Source organism: Aspergillus bombycis (assembly GCF_001792695.1).
Source record: "Aspergillus bombycis strain NRRL26010 chromosome Unknown contig00119, whole genome shotgun sequence".
Lineage (NCBI taxonomy): Eukaryota > Fungi > Ascomycota > Eurotiomycetes > Eurotiales > Aspergillaceae > Aspergillus > Aspergillus bombycis.
The window spans coordinates 75,832-94,760 of record NW_019170121.1 but is presented as its reverse complement, the minus strand read 5'-3'; the positions used below and the strand labels follow the sequence as shown (position 1 = coordinate 94,760).

At 48.9% G+C, this 18,929-nt stretch overlaps 8 protein-coding genes across 8 annotated transcripts; 4 read left to right on the top strand and 4 right to left on the bottom strand.

The window, feature by feature from the left end:
* Nucleotides 1–232: 232 nt before the first annotated feature.
* ABOM_009869 (double-stranded RNA binding motif domain-containing protein) lies at nt 233–1,003 on the bottom strand (the record flags this gene model as incomplete). Its single annotated transcript, XM_022536997.1, has 3 exons — nt 233–754; nt 818–906; nt 958–1,003. The coding sequence occupies 3 exons, from the start codon at nt 1,001–1,003 to the stop codon at nt 233–235; spliced, it is 657 nt and encodes a 218-aa protein (XP_022384895.1).
* Nucleotides 1,004–3,090: 2,087 nt separating this feature from the next.
* On the top strand, nt 3,091–4,700 carry ABOM_009868 (nucleic acid/nucleotide deaminase domain-containing protein; the record flags this gene model as incomplete). Its single annotated transcript, XM_022536996.1, has 2 exons — nt 3,091–3,623; nt 3,698–4,700. 2 exons carry the CDS (start codon nt 3,091–3,093, stop codon nt 4,698–4,700), a joined length of 1,536 nt encoding a protein of 511 aa, XP_022384894.1.
* Nucleotides 4,701–4,860: 160 nt separating this feature from the next.
* Nucleotides 4,861–6,564, bottom strand: ABOM_009867 (nucleic acid/nucleotide deaminase domain-containing protein; the record flags this gene model as incomplete). Its single annotated transcript, XM_022536995.1, has 3 exons — nt 4,861–5,048; nt 5,102–6,007; nt 6,069–6,564. 3 exons carry the CDS (start codon nt 6,562–6,564, stop codon nt 4,861–4,863), a joined length of 1,590 nt encoding a protein of 529 aa, XP_022384891.1.
* Nucleotides 6,565–7,837: 1,273 nt separating this feature from the next.
* On the bottom strand, nt 7,838–9,345 carry ABOM_009866 (monooxygenase; the record flags this gene model as incomplete). The annotated part of the gene is made up of 2 exons (XM_022536994.1): nt 7,838–8,882; nt 8,942–9,345. The coding sequence occupies 2 exons, from the start codon at nt 9,343–9,345 to the stop codon at nt 7,838–7,840; spliced, it is 1,449 nt and encodes a 482-aa protein (XP_022384890.1).
* An 835-nt stretch (nt 9,346–10,180) lies between these two features.
* On the top strand, nt 10,181–10,786 carry ABOM_009865 (3,4-dihydroxy-2-butanone-4-phosphate synthase; the record flags this gene model as incomplete). Its single annotated transcript, XM_022536993.1, has 2 exons — nt 10,181–10,206; nt 10,282–10,786. 2 exons carry the CDS (start codon nt 10,181–10,183, stop codon nt 10,784–10,786), a joined length of 531 nt encoding a protein of 176 aa, XP_022384893.1.
* Nucleotides 10,787–11,243: 457 nt separating this feature from the next.
* ABOM_009864 (SDR family NAD(P)-dependent oxidoreductase) lies at nt 11,244–12,062 on the top strand (the record flags this gene model as incomplete). The annotated part of the gene is made up of 1 exon (XM_022536992.1): nt 11,244–12,062. The coding sequence occupies one exon, from the start codon at nt 11,244–11,246 to the stop codon at nt 12,060–12,062; it is 819 nt and encodes a 272-aa protein (XP_022384892.1).
* Nucleotides 12,063–14,180: 2,118 nt separating this feature from the next.
* Nucleotides 14,181–16,043, top strand: ABOM_009863 (pantothenate transporter; the record flags this gene model as incomplete). Its single annotated transcript, XM_022536991.1, has 8 exons — nt 14,181–14,314; nt 14,367–14,492; nt 14,542–14,579; nt 14,631–14,804; nt 14,856–15,098; nt 15,154–15,293; nt 15,365–15,808; nt 15,885–16,043. 8 exons carry the CDS (start codon nt 14,181–14,183, stop codon nt 16,041–16,043), a joined length of 1,458 nt encoding a protein of 485 aa, XP_022384887.1.
* Nucleotides 16,044–16,586: 543 nt separating this feature from the next.
* On the bottom strand, nt 16,587–18,385 carry ABOM_009862 (alpha/beta hydrolase; the record flags this gene model as incomplete). The annotated part of the gene is made up of 6 exons (XM_022536990.1): nt 16,587–16,712; nt 16,772–17,423; nt 17,481–17,592; nt 17,651–17,910; nt 17,964–18,005; nt 18,063–18,385. The coding sequence occupies 6 exons, from the start codon at nt 18,383–18,385 to the stop codon at nt 16,587–16,589; spliced, it is 1,515 nt and encodes a 504-aa protein (XP_022384886.1).
* Nucleotides 18,386–18,929: the final 544 nt, after the last annotated feature.

The following is an 18,929-nucleotide window of genomic DNA, read 5'->3' as shown; positions in this document are numbered from 1 at the left end:
GATATACAGACAAAATTTAACATGTTAATCTAGAATTCCAAGCACCTGAAATCCGTCCGGATTCTAAATCGGATCAGGGCTATATGTGCTTTATTTTCAGACAGGGGGAGCTCTAACTTCTAACAAATGCTTTGGTTTTTAATGAATTAACTCGGCCTTGAATTAACTATACCAACTAAACACAGCTCCATCTGCTTAAACAATGGGGCAATAAATAGAGACACTTTGCAACTCACGAGACTAGCCGTAGGTTGAGCTTTCCACAAACACGTTTAGCCGCGATATGGCGTGCCATTTTCTTGTTTCTGCCCTCACCATATGCTTCCACACCACAATACCGAATAGTAACACGAAACTTGGTTGGAAAGTTGCTAATGCATGTTTCCACTACCTTTGGCTCCTCCCCCGTCACTTGTACATCCTCCCACAAGCGACATGTATACTTCCAATTGTCAGCCTCTGAACCTGGAGGACCAGTGCTAAGCCCAGTCGCTACCTGATCAGTGATGGCAGCAACGGTGAGGTCTACCCCACCATTCGATGAGTCCAACAATGGGAGTTGCTGGATCAATGTGGGAAAGGATTCTTTTGAGTCTGAGTCACCCAGTCTGGTACGTCCTATGATCTTATATAGGACGTCTTGATAGGTCTCATCACAAACCAATTCCGACCGGGGAACATGCAAGCCAGCTTTGACCAAAGTGGTAATAGCATCTTTGAAGTCATAGGCAGCGATCAGGGAGTCGAACTGGGACTAGAACATCGTTAGCCATCCGTGAGCCCAAAACGTTACTCTAGAGTGGTAAAGAAAACTCACTAGAGAGTCACCTTCTCTACCTTCTGATGACCGCACGACTAGCTGTACGGCCATATGCGTTGTAAACAGTCGCTTTCCAATCTCGAAGTCTAAGTGTCAATCAGTCACCATACCTTCCCTTTGGATGGTATACAGCTTACCGGCGATAGTGTAGGGGTCCTCGGTCTGGTGCGCTGCGGGAGACATTTTCAAGACTGGTTGGTAGGACAGACCTGTAAGCTGCTATGTTATTCCGTTGCCAGAGCAGCTTGTGGTTCAGGGGAACGGTTTATAACTCATCATTTCTCACCCTGCCGGAGAGCGTTTTCGTTATGTAGATCATGCTTGCCCAATACTTCATTAATTAACCAAGGAGCAATGCTTCGTTGTTAGCCTTCTGGACATTCCTTTAGCACCTGCAGTACAGAGATGGTGCCAAGTGCATGCGTGTGTTGGCCATCACTCGTACAGCTCGCTACCCTAGCATCCGGCCTCTTGAAGGCAGCCAATGGTGAACCATAACCACAACCCCTGACTCGCATCCGCTTCCTAACGCTCGGACCGCCGATCGTTCGCCAGCTGGCTCAGGGTTGCATAATATGATTGACATCGTGCTTGACGCACGGCGCCAATTTCAATGATCCGGTGTTATCAGACATGACTATTGGCTCGGGTCGTGCATAAAAGCGTGCGCTGTCGGGCATACGTCTTGATGGAGGGGAGCGAAATTAACTTCAACTATCACTTTCTGGCCATCCACTGATGCCTGAATGGCGTTTGAGGCTTTACTTCTCGCGTTATCTCTACTTGCCTGCCTTTCGAGGTGCGGGGATGACAACAGTGTATTCCCCGTAGCTCCACTATGCATTAAACCTGAGCTAAATGAGCACTGCAACCCTCGATTACGGTTGCCCGGTAGCAATGCAGGATAATCTTGGCTTCTTGGGAACGTAGAAAATGCTATCATATATGGAATTTGCCTCGGTGAAATCAAGCCATTTGATAATAAAATATGCAACTCGAGGTATCGATGACGCACAGGCTAAGCACCCATATCCAGTATTAGGTTAGCCTTTATCATAATCATCAAATACGCAGCGCAAGGAAACACTAGTTTTGTGGATTCTGAAGTGGGTGTGTGGGTGTGTGAATGAGCGCGTAGCGTTAGTACCACAGGCTTGTGCCATGTGGGCACAGGTATGTCTTCAAGTGATCAACAGTTCATTTACACTCGCCTCAGCTATGATGGACATAGGTCGAAGGATGCCTAGATGCCACATAGCCTGAACTAGTTACCCAGCACCAGTGTGGAAAGTGACTATAGCACACGACGCCTTTCAGGCACCAACAATCCAGTTACCAGATAGTTGACTGAGCAGGAATCTTATCCTCGTATCGTAATGTAGGTGTGAGTGCCCCGTTGGTGCCAGGTAGTCATCAACTTACATCCTGGGTTTGGGCCACCTGGGACGAAGTATCCCGGTTGCCAGTATCCGCATAGGCTTTGCATGAGGAGTGACGGGGAGAATTCTCACGGCGCTGGTATCTCAGGCCGTCATGCAATTGACCAGCTGCAGATGATCTATCACCGACGGCCTTAAGCCATGCATAGCGCAAGTGGGTGGCCATTTACTTCGAAAGTTGAGAAAGCACATACGTCAAATAGCGCTTCGGAGGGTGAAGCCTCACTGTAAGTCACCTGAGGTGCAGCTGCAATGAGTGTGTACGTATTGATGTCCGTCTGTATGTATCTTGCATTTCTAGAGCGTAACGGCGGTTTCCTAGGCAAATAATCTATATCCGAAAGTTGCCAATCAGGGCACTTCCCCTCAAGGCTCACGCAGATATCCTTCATCCAATGATACATCAACAGAGGTTGTAACCTTGCGAAAGTTCAGAGGATGTATGGGCTGGAATTTAGGTGCTCTACCTAGAGGGTCAGGTATTTACACTAATCCTTTTTCTACGGAAAGGCGAGATATTGCCAGGCATGCATCCTACAGAAAACGGTAATTTAACAAACCTAGCTTTTGGTAGGTTACCCGCTGGTATGCAGGCTACTTCTTGGGGAACAGTCACCATACGGCAGGATCCTTGGGAAGGTGATCTCATCTAATTCTCGCATATTGTATTGGAATATATTCACGCAAGCACTTCCTCGAAGAATGCACAATGACTCGTCGGCAAAAAACCTAGTCACCAGCACTTCAATAAATGCTTATTGAGCCACGAATACGAAGATCTTCCAATTCTCGAGTACATTTCTTTTGAGACTCAAAAAGACGTGACCAAAGATGACCCGACATCCCGCCTCTTCGCCCTATGTCCGCCATAAGCACCCAGAGCTCCGGCGGCTCTATGAGCCCCTTTCCTTACTATACGTGCTGCGAGAGCAAATCCCAGAGCGGAGGCCGATTGCAGTAATTAATGCTGGTGGAGTGGGAGGAATCTTACAACGCCGCCGCGATTTCCTCAATGCGCTCGTTGAACTAGCAGCGTTTAAGCAGGGATATGACTTGGCTATTACAGCAGGATACGACCACGAGAACGTGATCATCGCCGTCGCGGGAAATCAGGACGTCAGTGACTTGGTTGTTCCGTTTCTGGAAAGGTTGCTGGGCATGGTCACCAGTGCTCTCCATGTGGGCTTAAATGATGAAACATGCAATAGAGAGCTTTCGAATATCTCGAATTACGTGATGGAATGGCAAAATGACAATAGCTTCGCAGTATATCACTCGATATTTGATCATATTGCGCCCATTTGCATACCGGTAATGGCTACTGGGACAAATGACCCGAAAGGCATGGCAATGGTTTCCCTATGGTTTGGAATCTGCAGCTAATATGAAGCCATGCAGACACCCCAGTTCTTGACTTTGACTTTCCCGCCTGGTTCAGGGAAACCTTTGTCAGCAGCAACGGCATGGCGCTGCTCAAAACAGATATGCCCGCTCTCGTCCACAATTGTTTTTCAGCGTCCCAGGACGGGAAGTTTGAGATATTCCAGCGTTTTGTTTGCCAAAGCCAGCGGTTTGTGGATATGTTTGAGGAGTTCCATCGCCAACTGCTCAACCTGGCTATGCCTATGGAAATGTGTCGCCTGCTTCTCAAGTCGGCGATATCCATACGTCAGGATCTTCATAGGGAAATTAAGGTCTACCACGTACCTCCTGAAGAGCGCATGAAGATCCCTCTAGTCAGAAAGAAGCTGAATCTTGATGAGATTGCCAATCGGATGTTTTCAGAAAGGCAACGCTTCAAGCAGCTCCGTCAAGGGTTGGAGCGAGTCGTGCCGGCGCCTAGCAGGCTCATTGAACAGCTTAAAGACTATCAAGAAAATGTTTATACCCAAATTCATCCGGAGCTTCGCCTTGTGGACTTTTTCGATAAGAATAGTCGGGTGCAATATTTCGACAATTATGATAGATATATTGCAACTAGCAAGCCCTGTTGCTACCTGTGCAACCAATATCTATCGCATCGCCTCAATTACCATATCCGAAAATGCGATCCCAACCACCTTGACCTCCACTGGCGCTTGCCAGACATCCGAGCTGTCGAACCCAGCACACGTTTTATCGAACAGAAGGAGATACTGCGCAAAATAACGGAACGCATTCGCAGAGATGTGGAGAAGTTTGTGTTGGATCGTTGCTCCGAGAGCAATGATTCATCAGACGATGATACATCACAGTCATTTAGCCTCTCCACTGAGACAACCACGACATGGGAGGAAGCATCCTATGCCGAAGCTAATGAATGTTCCCATTCGTACATATTTCCTTCGGGCACCGAAGGTGACAAACATCCTGGCCCTGGGCGATGTGACGGAATGGAAAATGAAGATGATAAAGACACTGTTGTTTTCAAAGGACGGAAGGCCGCACTTTCCATTCCCTGAAACCGGTTTTCCTTTTTGTTCTGCTCTGAACATTTGAGGGTCCAGCATGACACATGGAGAGGGGTGGTTGGAGTAAGTTTAGCATAGAATTGAAATGATATATTATCTTCTGGACAATGATAAAACGTTCTCGGAGCATACAATTTCCATGAGAGCCCTTTCAACGAAGTCTTACACCACCCTCATCATCATCATCATCATCATCATCATCATCAGCATCATCATCAGCATCATCAGCATCATCATCAGCATCATCATCATCAGTATAATCAGCATGATGGTCCGGTTTCCCAATTCCTTCCACTCCTCCTATTACCGCCCTTAGCGCTCTCCTAGATACAATGACAGCTTACATCAATTAGATAGGAGCCATGTGTGAAGACCGAGGGGTCCCGCCTTACCATTTCCTGCTACCATATCTTTATTAGAGGTCAACCGTGGGTTGGCAGATTCCTCTCTCTTCATTCCACCGGTACGAGGAACCGATGTGACCCCTGCCGTCGAATCGTCGCATGCCGATCTCGGCCCCCGCTCCTTTGTAATATCTTCTTCTAGTTCGCGCTGAAGGACTTCTGCTGTAGTAGCCAAGAACTCCTCACGCTTCTCCTCCCCGCGCGGTTCTGGGAGACCCCAATGAGGATAAAGCTTTTGGTGGGAAGGCGGCTGAAACCACTGTCTAGGATGATGGGTAATATACTTGTAACATAGGTAACAAGCAGGCTTACTACATCCAATGTATGGGTTTCCTTCCTCGAGTAGCGGGCTGTGATTTGTATCAAAGTAGCTGATCAGCTGAATCTCTGCGTGCACTCGGAATCGGGGATGACTATTGACGTAAGTCTGCAATTTCTCCGAGGCCACATCACGATCATAAAATTGATTAACGTGGTGGTAAAATGTCTGCTTCTCACTTTCAGTCGGGAATATTCGATCTGTAATGCTATCAAAGGAATAGTTCCGCTCAGTCCCATCAGATGGTCGGGGAGAGACGTGAATTGGTTTCACCACAGCACCATTCTCGAAGTCCTCGGGCAGCGACTTTCTAGCGTCAATCAATTTTCGGCACAAGGTTATAGGTTTCCCAATCTTTAAAAGCAGGTTACATAACCGCTCACACACATCTGAAGACATAATTCCCTGTGTGGAAGCTTTCTTCAGCAAATCGAACACTCCACCGTCTCGGTTGCGGTCCTTGTGGCACTTCCTCGCCAGGTTCACCATACTCTTCTGCTGCAAATTCTTAGGGTCCTTGGGGGATGTCCCTTGAACCCAAATGTCCAACTTTTGGAGAATGCTGTGGTTGTGGCCTATCCCCTCTTCATTAGCCATATCTATCTCTTGCACGATAGGAGCAAGCATTTGGCAAACCTGTGGACTGCTGAGATTCGTAGTATGTAGCCCATGAATCATGAAATTTAGTGTAGTATTTCTGGACTCCTTTCCAGTTGAACCGGAGGACGAAATTAACCAAACGATCACAACCCAACTCTGGGCCATGGGCGATTTGATCAAGCCGTTTGAACAACTTCTTTAGGAAAGGCTCGACTTCGGGCCTCACTTTCTGATTAGCTGCTATCCACACAACTAGCTTACCCTTTTCCTTTCCAAGCGCAACAGCCGTCACACGGCCCGGTGTTTTGTCATACGCCGATATGTATGCCAACGCGTCGGCCATATTCCGCCTATGTTCCGCAACAGTGATCCATTCCTGTTCAGCTGAAATTCCTTTCTTGATGCGATCTCCTCTCCTGAGGTCTAGGGAACTTAATAAATAAACTATCTGATAGAATTCACGAAGACGCTTCTCCTCATGGCTCGGGATTACCGCTGTGATCGCCATTGAGCCGCTGTCTCCAAGGGACATAATCAACGATGTGTACAGTGTGTTGGGCTTTCCTCAACAATGAGCAAACAATTCCTAGGAATGATATAAGGATCGCACCGTACCGTCCGTTGCACACATACCACAACAAGGGGAAAGCGACGACCGGCGAACACATGCTGATAACCATACCATTCATGCATGACTACCTGATGCAACCCTCTATCGGTCAGGATGTAACTCATGCAGTGCGGCCTCCAATGAAGCTGCGTTGGGTGTTGACTCTCCACGTGTCCTGCGGCCATGGATGGTGGGAAAAGTTACGGCCCAAGGATATCCATTATTTGGCCCAAATTCTATGACCACGTTCGCATTCCGATAGTATGCACACTAACCGTCTATATTCGCATGGAAATTAATTCAAGGAAATTCGAAGTAAATACCTGCAGTGTATATGCCGGCGAGTCAGGATACACAGGAAGTAGGAGCAGCCAATTGCTTTTAGTGGGGCGCGGTTCAGGTCAAGAATGAGAATAGTGTATACAACCGTCTCAGCCCTTTCTATTACCACTATATCCCTTTCTCGCTATTCTTATACCCTGCTACTCTCTATTGCTCTATAATAGGTAAGGACAGACTGCTACCGACGAGGAAGTAATGATTTTCAAGCCATGGGCCTCGTGTAGACTAGTGTTCTTAAGTGCGTTCTGTTATATAAAAATAGAACCGCCAACAATGCGGCACACTGACTTTTGCCGCGTCTTAGTTTTGATTATGCTTGAACTATGACTGGATCCAAGAAATAATTACAGCTCATATTGTGATGGATGATAGAAAGTTCCTGGGAACTAGTATCTCTAACCCTAATGTCCGGTTCGGGTTCAAGATGTCGATCCCGCCTCGAACGTGTATCGATTTTCATTGTACCCGATGTAGTAAATTGGGTCAGAGAGAGCACATTTCCTGTACGCTTCCAGATATGCCTATATTATATCATGTACTATGTATCGACAGCAGTCTAAACCGAGGTGTACTGGTCTATCTAGTTAGTAATAATAGTATCAATGATAAGGAGTACTATATGCTTGCATAGTGTATATATTAATGCGGCTAGTGTTGAGTGTAAAACTGACTACATTGCACGACTGGGTAGTAATAGATCTAGCTCAACATATTATACATAGAAAAACCAAATGGGCATGTTTTAAGTTGCCGTGTTTTTTTTTCTCTTTTCCTTTCTTCCCTGCTCTCTTTTCTATGACCTTGTCGTGTTTCATATTGACCCCAATGCGAAGGTGAGCTCTCCAGTCCCATTTTAGTTGTCCCACCGACCAAAGGCCAAATAGCCATCTGGGCGGATCAGCATCTCTCTAACTCCACACATATACAGGCTTGTCCTCTCTTCTTCATCAGGCATGTCGGCAACATCCACCACCGTCGTCCAGTTCTCAAATGCCGGAGGAGGTCGTACTTCAACGCAATGTTTCCCAGGAAGGTGCAGCTGGACCCAACGTCCGTCTTCGGTGTAATTACGGAGTTCAGTCGCCACCCCATCCGGTAGTCTGATCTTTACATTCAATGCACGCCTTCCCTGGATGTTGCCGGGTAGGGCCTGCCATCCGTCTGGAAGTATCATGTCGAGCGACTTGGGGTAAGTGACCGAAAATCCGCTAATTTCCTTGGCCAAAGCCTTGTTGGCCTCTGGTACACACAAAAGCTTCTCCACCGCGTCCCGGACTGCCCATTCTGGACCAGAGGAGGCAAAGAATAAGAGCGACTGTGAAGTGGTGTTTTGAACCACCGCCTTGGCAATCGGCCGGCGTTCTTCTTCGTACGTATCAAGCAACGAAATCGGGGCGGACTTGGAGACGACTGCCGCAATCTTCCATCCTAAATTCAGCGCTTCTTGGAGGCCGACATTTAACCCCTGACCGCCGGCCGGGAGGTGTTTATGGCATGCATCGCCGACAATGAAAATCCGATCTTGGCGATACCTGGTCGCTAGGCGTTGTTCGTTGCTGAAACGCTTCAGCATACAAGGGTTCGTAAGATTGTAATCCACGCCGGTGATTTTCTGCAGGCTCTGGTTCATCTCGTCGAGAGTCACTTCAACGGACTCCGGAACCGTGCCACGATCACTCGAAAACACATTGAGCCTGGTCCTTCCACTGGGGACCTTGAGGTCGGCTGCGATAACTAATCCGTGCTCGTTGTGAACAATGTAAGGATTGGGCATGGCCGCGCCCAGGGTCGCTTCGCCACTCATGACTGTATTGACCGGTGCATTGCCCGTGAACTCAATGTCGGCGAGTCTGCGGATCGTGCTGCGAACACCGTCTGCACCGACAAGGTACTTCGCGCTGGCGATGAACGGCCGGTTATCCGAGTAGGCACCCTTCACCATGACGCAGTCTCAGACTGGCTGACTGAATCGACTTGGACGCCCTGGATGATTACTGCACCCAGCTCCACGGCCCGCTCGAATAGGATCATCTCGGTTTTATACTGAGGAACGAGTAGCACGTAGTTCTGGTCCGTTTCACGACCGAAAACACTGTAATCAAGACGAGTATCCAGAACACCGTAATGCCACCAGTTCGTCTTCTGGCCTGCTTGAAGAAAGGAGTCTAGAAGGCCACGGCAGGCGAAGATTTCCAAAGAGCGACCATGCATCACAAAAGCCCGTGTTTCCGCCATGCCGTCCGAGTTGGTTCGTTTCTCGACCACCAGAACGGAGAGACCGGCAAGGCGGAGTTCACAGGCGAGGAAGAGTCCAACTGGACCAGCTCCCACAATCACCACGTCATAGGTACTGTATGTCATCTTGAATCGATGGGAGAGGAAAACGGAACTTGGAAGGCTGGATGGTTCACAATAATGTTGGATGATGTCCTTGCTTCAAAACTTTTGACCCTCTAAGAGCTGCCATCCCGTTTTATAGAAGCCCTGGATATCCGTCATTCCAGAAGCCATCCCAGCTCTATCCTCCCGAACAGTAGGATTTTGCGGACCCCCTGGAGCCCGGAGTTACCTGTTTCTGCATTTACTCCCGGTGCCATCTTGCATTTTTCCCAAGTCAGCTATCGGACTTTCTGCTCTATATTGCCTCGTGTGATTCTCCAGATACGCCGCCAAGCTCGAGAAAGTATGACTAACTTCATCGGCTTTATATGCCGTCTTAAGACACTCGGGCCATTAGCTCCGACCGGGTCGGGCTTCAAGGGCCTCGGGGCGAAAGTAGGTTCAGGAATACTAGTCGGAGCTACCGTTTGCGCCCCACTCTAATCCCGAGGCCCTAGACCCTGACCCCGTCGGAGCTAAAAGCAGTCCCATCCAGCCCTGTGTATATTAAAGCCGCGACCAGAATACACTTGGGTGCATTCTATATCGGACTTTGCAGTAACGCACTTGACTGTTTGGCCATAAACATGCAATCCGCAGAACCCACTCCCCGAATTGGTTCCATAAAGGACGCAATTGATGCATTTAGTAAGTGAACCTTGTTCAGTTAGTTAGCCTGCCCTTACGTGATTACCAATTCCTTCCTCAGACTAATCTTGTTGCAGGGCAAGGGAAGTTCATCATCGTGCTGGATGCAGCAGACCGCGAAAATGAGGGTGATTTAATTATTGCCGGCGAGTCGGTCACGGACGCGCAGATGGCGTTTTTGGTTCGTTATACAAGGTAAGCGAGTTCGCCAAGGGCAAATAATACATGTCGCCAGCCTACTGGTTCCCTCGGACTAACCACCGGTCATAGTGGCTTAGTTTGCGCTGCGGTTACCCCTGACATTGCGCGTCGTGCCGGTTTGCCTCAAATGGTAACCAAGAACACCGATCCAAAGGGAACTGCCTACACGGTGTCGGTTGATGCTAACGAACCTTCGATTACAACCGGTATATCAGCGCAGGATCGGGCCATGACATGCCGTGCCCTTGCATCTGTCTCTGTCCACACAGATGACTTCCGCAGGCCCGGTCACATTATGCCTCTCCAGGCTCGAGAAGGCGGCGTGCGTGAGAGGATGGGCCATACGGAAGCTGCTATTGAATTCTGCCATCTGGCAGGGAAGCAGCCCGTGGGCATCCTGGCAGAATTGGTCAATGACGGAGAGTGTATTGAAGGCGAGCCAAATATCCAGGATAGTGGTATGATGAGGAGAGATGAATGTCTCGAGTTTGGAAAGAGATGGGGCATCACCGTGTGCACCATTCAAGACCTGGTCGCGTATCTCAACGAAGGGGGTACCGGTGACATTCAGTAGGGATCCATCTTAGTGTTGGACAAGTTGTATACTATTGTCATTATAAGGGTCTGCTACCCATGATCTCTTTTAGAGTCTTTCTCCGTACACCAGCAATCGACTATATGCACGCTCATGGCAGAAACTCCAGTCTAGGTGTTTGACTTATAAGCTGGCCCTTTTTTGGTGGAAGAGATCTCATGTGTTTGATGGAGCCGGTGACCTTACACGCACTTTGTAAAGATAGGAAACACGTTGGTCAACGGAGATTCTCTATGGGATATTGATAACAGGCATTTTGACTGAGCTTCGGTTTGTTCGGAATTTAGTCCAAGAAGGAAATTTCCGATCACGAGGCCCGGACGGAGAGGGTCATGTGCTCTGTTGCAGTAGAGTAACCAGACGCGTGACCCCGCACTGGTCGTGAAGGAAGGAAGTTGTTCCAACGTGCTAATATTCTACTGTTCTCATCGCAGCCATGGCAAAAGCACCGGCAATTTACCCCAGCCTGCAGGGTAAGACTGTCGTCATCTCAGGCGGCGCGGAAGGAATCGGTGCTGCCACTGTCGAGCTTTTTGCATTGCAAGGCAGCCAAGTGATTTTCTTAGACATCTCCAAAGACGCAGCGCAGAAGACCATCGCCCATGTTGCTTCACGCAATCAAGATGCCGAAGCACGCGGGGGTCCTTTTATCAAGGTTCCAATCTTTTACTATTGCGACTTGTCCGATCTCCCCGCATTGCAAGCAACGGCAGCCAAGATTTTGGAAGACCACGGACCAGTGCATGTCTTGGTCAACAATGCCGCTGCGACTGGCAGTGGCGCACGACTGGATACAGAAAGTGTCACTCCAGAAGCCTGGGATTTCAATATCAATACGAACCTGAGACATGTGTTCTTCCTTTCTCAGGCTGTTATTCCGGGGATGAAGCAGGCGGGGGCCGGTAGCATTGTCAATTTAGGATCCATCACCTGGCGCATTCCTGCCGCTGACCAACCGGTATATGGCGCGTGCAAAGCGGCAATCATGGGTCTTACACGTATGCAGAGCAAGGAAGTTGGCGCCTCGAACATCCGCATCAACAGCGTCATGCCGGGCGCGATTGCGACAGAGAGGCAAAAGCGGGACGTTCTCACGCCTGAATATCGCGCCGAGGTCTTTCGCGGTCAGAGCTTGCAACGTGATCTGGTTCCTGAGGATGTCGCAAAGGTGATCGTTTTCCTAGCAAGTGACGAAGCCAGCGGAGTGACAGGAAGCACATATGTTGTTGATGGCGGTTGGGTTAGTGACCCTTGAAGTCAGTCTAAAAGGCTGCTTCCGACACACAAGAACCTTTGAAAATAGCTGTGTATCCACCAACTTGGATGGTACTCCAATAAAATCTCCATATGACGAGACCTTTATTCCTCCACTAGGATCCTAAGAGGCCGAAACCTGTTGACGGTGATTTTTCTACCTTGGTTGAATAGCGTGGTTAACAAGTTCGATGGTCGTACCACTCTAAATTTCCATTCCTCAACCCTTGTGCACTATAGAATTCATAGGATAGGTTCGCCTAGCTTGACCTATCTGGGTGTCATAGTAGATCCTTTGGGTATTTAGTATCTTAAAAACCAAACTATATACCAAGCTTCTAATCCACATATTGTGCGTGCGTTTCTATCCAGGGTTCCCCGAGAGGTTCTGGCATCGAACTTAAGATGGCAAGCGTGCAGGTTATTCATACAGCTCAGCAGACAGGCAGGCAATGGTCTAATCTGATATGATAGCGCTCAGTAGTTGTGCACTGAGAAAGGGCGGGAGCACAATGCATTAGGTGGGGCTTCCGGAGTTGCCATTTTGCGCTCTGATTCCCTGGTTCGTGGGACAATGAATTTGCGATGGTTATTTTAATGCAGGCCAAGAAGCCGGATATGCTGTAAGACGCAAATATTTCCGAGGTTATATGGTTTTGAGATGCCTACTCCGTTCTCTGGGTGCGGAGGCTCATAGCGGCTACTCCGCAGCAGCAGTTCTCCACTGAGGTTTGTGATCGGTTATATGGCATAGTTTTGAGAGGTTCTGCCAATCGTCAATCACCTAGCGAGTCGTAGAGTGGAGAGATACAGTATGATTTTTATCAAATAGACGTCATAGATTTATCTCAGACCAGAATACCACTGTACTATATCTGGTGTGGTCTACCCATTTATCTATAAGAGCTCATACCGACCCGCAGAGTAGTTTCCGCGGTCTATCAACATCCCCTTAGATTTTGGCTTTAATTGTCCGGTATACGTGTGAAGGAATGCAGTGGCCAGATACACGCGTATAAGTTCAACACCCCCCCAGCATTGCATGGGCGGGATGTTCCATATCAATTGATTGGGGAGTCGTCGCGACTACAGACAGTGGTAAGTCTGACAGCAGACTTTATGCTGCAGGACAAGATTGCTACATTTGTGAAGTAGGGTGGCCCCTTGAGCTTCCACTTTCGGGTTCGACGGTTTGGCCGCGCCTTTTATGGTTCCTGGGCAGAACTCAACTGTCGTAAGCATGGGAAACAGAGCGAATGAGAGACGTAGGAATGACGGTCAAAACTTGGCATATTTGATACCTGCTGTCATTGGGTGATCATAGGAGCTGCTATCTGCATGGATTGCTTCTTGCTGAATATATCCCTCTATTGTTGGAGCTTTGTAAATAGTTGAAGCTATATCGGTACGCCCCCATACAAAGTGTGGTGACAGAATGGAGCTAACTGTTGCTTGGTAGGTGCTAAAGAAATTACAAGAGATCACACCAGTTGCTTTAGCTGGGCAGGGCTCTGTAGAAGTAACGGGTATCTGGTAGTACTTGGCAAACACTAATCCCACAATGGCCCCGGGTCTTTGTGCATGAATTCAAAGGGCCTTTGACCCTACCCCGCATATCTGTTTGAGACCTAATGGCCTACTGACTCCACTGTGGAGAACGTCAAGACCTAAATGCTCGGCACTGCCAATCCTCCTTTGTACACGTCTATCTATACTGGGGGTGGGTGCTAGATATGCGGTGCGGGGTTCCCCGTAGCAAGATCGTCAAGAAGGCCTAGGCCAGATCAATGTATTGATTGGCACTAAAAGACTCGCAGAAGGCAGCCCCACTACGTCGGTTATCTACCCCGTGGGGTAAACGAGGTCGATCTAACCTGGAGGAAATACGAGTAGGCTCTTCGTGTTGGCAGTTACTACATGCCCTACGCCAAGTAACAAACAATGAGGAGGCATAACCGCTGAGCCGAGGGTACCTATGCAGGTCTTCAATACGATTTGGGGGGGGGGAGGCAAGACTACTTGAAGCGCCGATCAGCTATAAAGGGAAAGGAAACTAAGGGTTGCCTATTGTGTTCTTCATATAAGATCTGCTCAAGGCTCCTCCATATCCTCTGCCAAAATGGACAACAAAGACGTTGAAGCAAAAGAGATTGAGGAGGCGGGTTCCTATCCACTTCAGGTCCCAGGTTCGATCAAGGAGGGAGAAGCTGACAGAGGTCTGGAGTGGACGAATGAGGAGGAAAAAAAGCTGGTGTACGTATGGTGCTTACTGCTCCTGATCGTGGATCAACTGACCATTGTTAAGGCGAACTATTGACTGGCGCGTCTTTCCAATGCTATGCACTATCTTCGGGCTCTCGCTGTTAGACCGAACAAATATATCCTCTGCCTACATCGCTGGCCTCGGAACGGATATTCAGCTTTCGCAAGGGTGGGTTATACCGATTGGCCACACAATTGTTCGATCCTAATATTCACAGATCGCGATACAACATCGCCCTACTTGTCTTTTTTATCGGTAGGCTCAGCACGTTCTTGTGGGCTGCTAGATACATCTAACCGACGCCAGGATATGGGCTATTCGAACTCCCATCGAACCTCCTCATCCGCCGCATCGGAGCCAGGGTGTGGCTAAGCTTCCTGATTATATCATGGGGCGCTTGCGTTCTCGGGATGGGGTTCGTTCACAGCTGGCAGTCCTTAACCGTGTGTCGTGCGTTACTCGGGATCTTCGAGGCTGGACGTATGATTCTATGCCCAATGATATCACCTACATCTATTAACCTGTAGCCAGTCTTCCCCGGTGCAGTCTTCATCATCGCATCGTGGTACCGGCAGTATGAGACGGCCACGAGGGTCTCGCTTTTCTATATGGCCGCACTGATCGCGTCTGGATTCGGACCGATCCTCGCTTACGTGTTTTCCTTGATTCGAGTTGGAAATGGAATGTACAGACAGGGCTGGCGGTGGATTTTTATCATCGAGGGCATTGCGACCATTGTGGCCGGGATTGCCGCCGCATTTTTCCTCGTGGAGTGTACGCTCTGCCTGCCCCGTTGAGCCCTCTGAGAGCTAAGGCTGACGGAATGAAGTTCCCGATAAAGCACGCTGGTTGACGCCCCGACAGAAACAGATTGCGATCGCTCGGCTATCCGAGGACAAGCGGGAGCGAGAGTACAAACACCCCAGTCTCAGGGAGGCGATGATGATGCTCGGGGATTGGAAGATTATCGTCTAGTAATGCGCTCCCAGTCCTAACCCCGTGGCTGGCGGGTAGACCGTTACTTGGACTAACGAACCTAGTTCAATTCAGTATTTCATCGCCGCCTCGAGTGTCTACTCCATTGCGTACTTCAAGACCATCATTCTCCGAGAAGGATGGGCTTCAGCTACGCCCTGGCCCAGATACTCTCATCACCACCGTACGTATTCGCTGTGATCATGTCTCTGGCTATGGCCTGGCTGTCCGATAAGTATAAAATCCGCTGGGCCATTCTCGTGGTGCAATCGCTTTCTGCGGTCGTGGGGCTCCTCATCACGCTCTACTGCAAACCCCCCGGCGTTCGTTACTTTGGCCTCTTCCTCGCCGTCTTCGGCACGCAGGCGAATATACCAGGGACACTATCATATGGCCAAAGCCAGATCCCGACGGTGGAGAAACGCGGCGTGGTCGCGGCAGCGATGATATCTGTGGGTGCTGCTGGGGGGATCGCGGGGTCCACTATCTTTCGGACGCAGGATGCGCCTGTGAGTACCATCCTGGCATTTTATTTTAGTTTTTTATTTTTCCTTTACCACGATGACACTGATGTTGGTTCGGTAGACATATCTCCCGGGAATGTGGGCCACGATTGCGATGCAAATGCTATATACCGTTGTGACGGTGATCTTTTCGTTTTACCTCCAGCGGCAGAACCGCCGCGTGGACAAAAAGGAGCGAGGCGACTTGGAGGGTGTGCCAGGGTTTCGATATGCCCCTTGATTTGGTTCGAGGCAATCTTATGTATGAAAGGCGTATGAAAACATTGGTTTTGTTTCATCGAAGTGTGGTGGCCGCTTGAATTCGGGTTCCCGGCCGAACTTACCGTCAGTTCATAGTTCGTGTCATTCCTGTTGCCCTATTTTCATTACTTGGTTGACCCTTATGTCTTGTGGACTTCTTGCACCGTAGCAGCTCGCTTTATGAATCAGGCCTTAGAGCTTTTGTGGTTGCAAGTTCTATTACGTATGAGATTTCCGACATTCGCACGTTCGATACAAGGATGGATTCCGGTAGGTCTCGTAGAGTTTGGTTAATTGAAGCGCATTGTACTATCTTGGACCTGCATCAGCGCTAAAGACGAACGCTTATCGCCTCATGTAGTAAAAACATAAATTCAATTGATACATCTATCTAAGCAATCCATAGAAGAGAAGGGAAAAAAAAAGCTTCATTAGAGCCAACATTAAAAAACCACTATTGCCTGTTATTTCCCACACGGTCACATCCGAGGTCAGATGGGCACGCATTCATAGTGCCAATTTCTCATGCCTTGTGGAACAGTGGGTAGTTAGGTTCGCAGACAGTTCCTGGGCTGGGCAGTGTGCCATTCAAAAAGTACTGCTGGATATGACCGATTGTGCAGTTCGATGGTTGCGCGATGGACGTGTGCTGTATAGAGCATGTTAGAATCACAAAATAGACACAGGGAAACACTTAAGAAAACTTACCCCGTAGCTATTCTGCTGTAAAAGAACACTGCCTTCTAGTCCTGCGCTGACATTCCGAGCGGACACGAGAGGTGTGGAAGGATCATAGGTATTGCCGATCACTAAAACTGGATGGCTGGTTTTCACCCGGAAGTTGCCACCATATCGCTCTTTAGCCTCGCCTCCCCAGCGAATACATTGCATCGCCGCGGTGGATGCGAGATCCCCGAACCACTTTATGGATTGCAAGTTTTGGTTGATAAGAGGGGTGACGTCGGATAGACTTGAGGCCCGTGTAGACTTGTCGCCACATTTGATGCCAGCCAACGCTTCGGCAAATCCTGGAGCAGATTCCGAGGAGCCCTCGGAACCGTCAGCACTGTCTGTCAGGTTCCCAGTCATTAGACCATCAAGCAGAGCGGCGAGCTGAGGCCATTGACCGGGCCAGTAGAGGGTGGAGAAGATCTGGTTTTTGATGGTGGAGAAGTCGAGAATAGATTGGCCAATTTGAATAGGGTTGTATTTGAGGGTTTCGAAGAAATCGGACATGGTTCTACCGAGGCTAGCAGCAGTTGCGTTTCCACGAGCCAAGGGGCAGTTGTCGGGCGAATCCACACAGCCGGACAAAAAGCCCTCAAACACCTTTCCGCTGTCGGTGAACATCTCAAAATCTCTGTTGGTCCCCATTAGCCATGCATGAGAAATAAATCCCCAGACGGAACTAACTCACAATCCATGGTAGTATTCATGAGGGTTCTGCACCCCATCCAAGATTACCTTGTCCATGCGATCTGGGAACAAAGAGGCGACTGTTGCACCCAAAACGGTTCCGTAGGAAATACCTGATAATAGTCAGCTGATTGCACCAGGTACAACTGCCCCAGTCCGAAGGATGCGTACCCCAATATCTCAACTTTCCATCTTCGCCAAGGGCATCAACAATCTGCATCATGTCTCTCGCCACGAATGCCGTACCGACAAGAGTGGCATTCTCCCTCATACGATCAAGGCAGGTGTCCGAGAAAACCTTCCCGGATGTCCATAGTCTTCCCAAGGCTGTATTGGAAGCATTGACCAGCTCCTGGTGAAGACTCAACTGACTCACTGTTCTTTCAATGGCGCTATCATAGCAAGAGAAGTTGAGGGTGTTGCCAGTTCCTCTACATATCCTCATCAGCCCAGTGCACCCCTCAACGTGATCTGTGTCGCTTACCGTGGGTCAAAGCTTATCATGTCATGGTATCCACCGGTCATCCTGGGAAAACTAATGAGCATTCTCTGTGGGATGATATGGTTGGAAAGCTATCCTTACGGTTGCAGCAAGGCCGCACTTGAAGCCAAATTGTTCAAGCCATCCCCGCCTGGACCACCGAAATTGAATAAAATACTTCCTTTGGATGGTGTGTTCACGGCAGCAACTTTGATAAGGTCAAGACTAAGGGTCGCCGTCGAGTCCTTGTCCGTATAGTCCAGTGGAACGTCCAGCGTGCTGCATTCTATAGGGAGAGTGCCATTGAAACTACAAGGGCCCCATTTGAGCTTTGGTGATTGTGCCTCAGAATTCCGGATAGGAATGGCACTGGCATGAGCGGTAGCGAGTAGTGAGAGTGGAAGGATAGCTTGAGAGAAGAGCATATTGAACGATGGTGATGCGATATGATCAAGGCATAGTAAGATGGAAGCTGCCTGTTATATACTCAGCCAGGTTTGCTCGAACACGTCAAGAGATGATGGCAATTGATGCCAGCACCAGCAACGCCCCCATATCTTGGCTTGTCATCGTAGCCATTGAAATGACTTTATCCACACTCATAACATCGTAACTTTATGGGCTGGTTGCCTGACCCAGAAAGGTACGTAGGCCAAGTATTTTGCCAAGGGTACAGCAAGGTTGGGCTGAATCTCCGTTCATGGATTGGTTATACGAGTCACAAGAAAAATACCCAATGTGGGAGAGTGAGAAAATAAAAACAGTAACGATCATCGCTCGTCGAAGATTCGAAGCTGTTGGGAGCGCCAGGTAGAACCAAAAGCGGTTAGTGCATCTCTGGCACAGCCTCGGCCATTAAATCACCGACAGTTGGCCGCTGCAGCTCTATTTTTACGTTACAAGACACGACAAACGAATCTTTGCCCAGTAGCAAAGCAGTTCTCACAATTCCTCGTCGACATCTTCGCT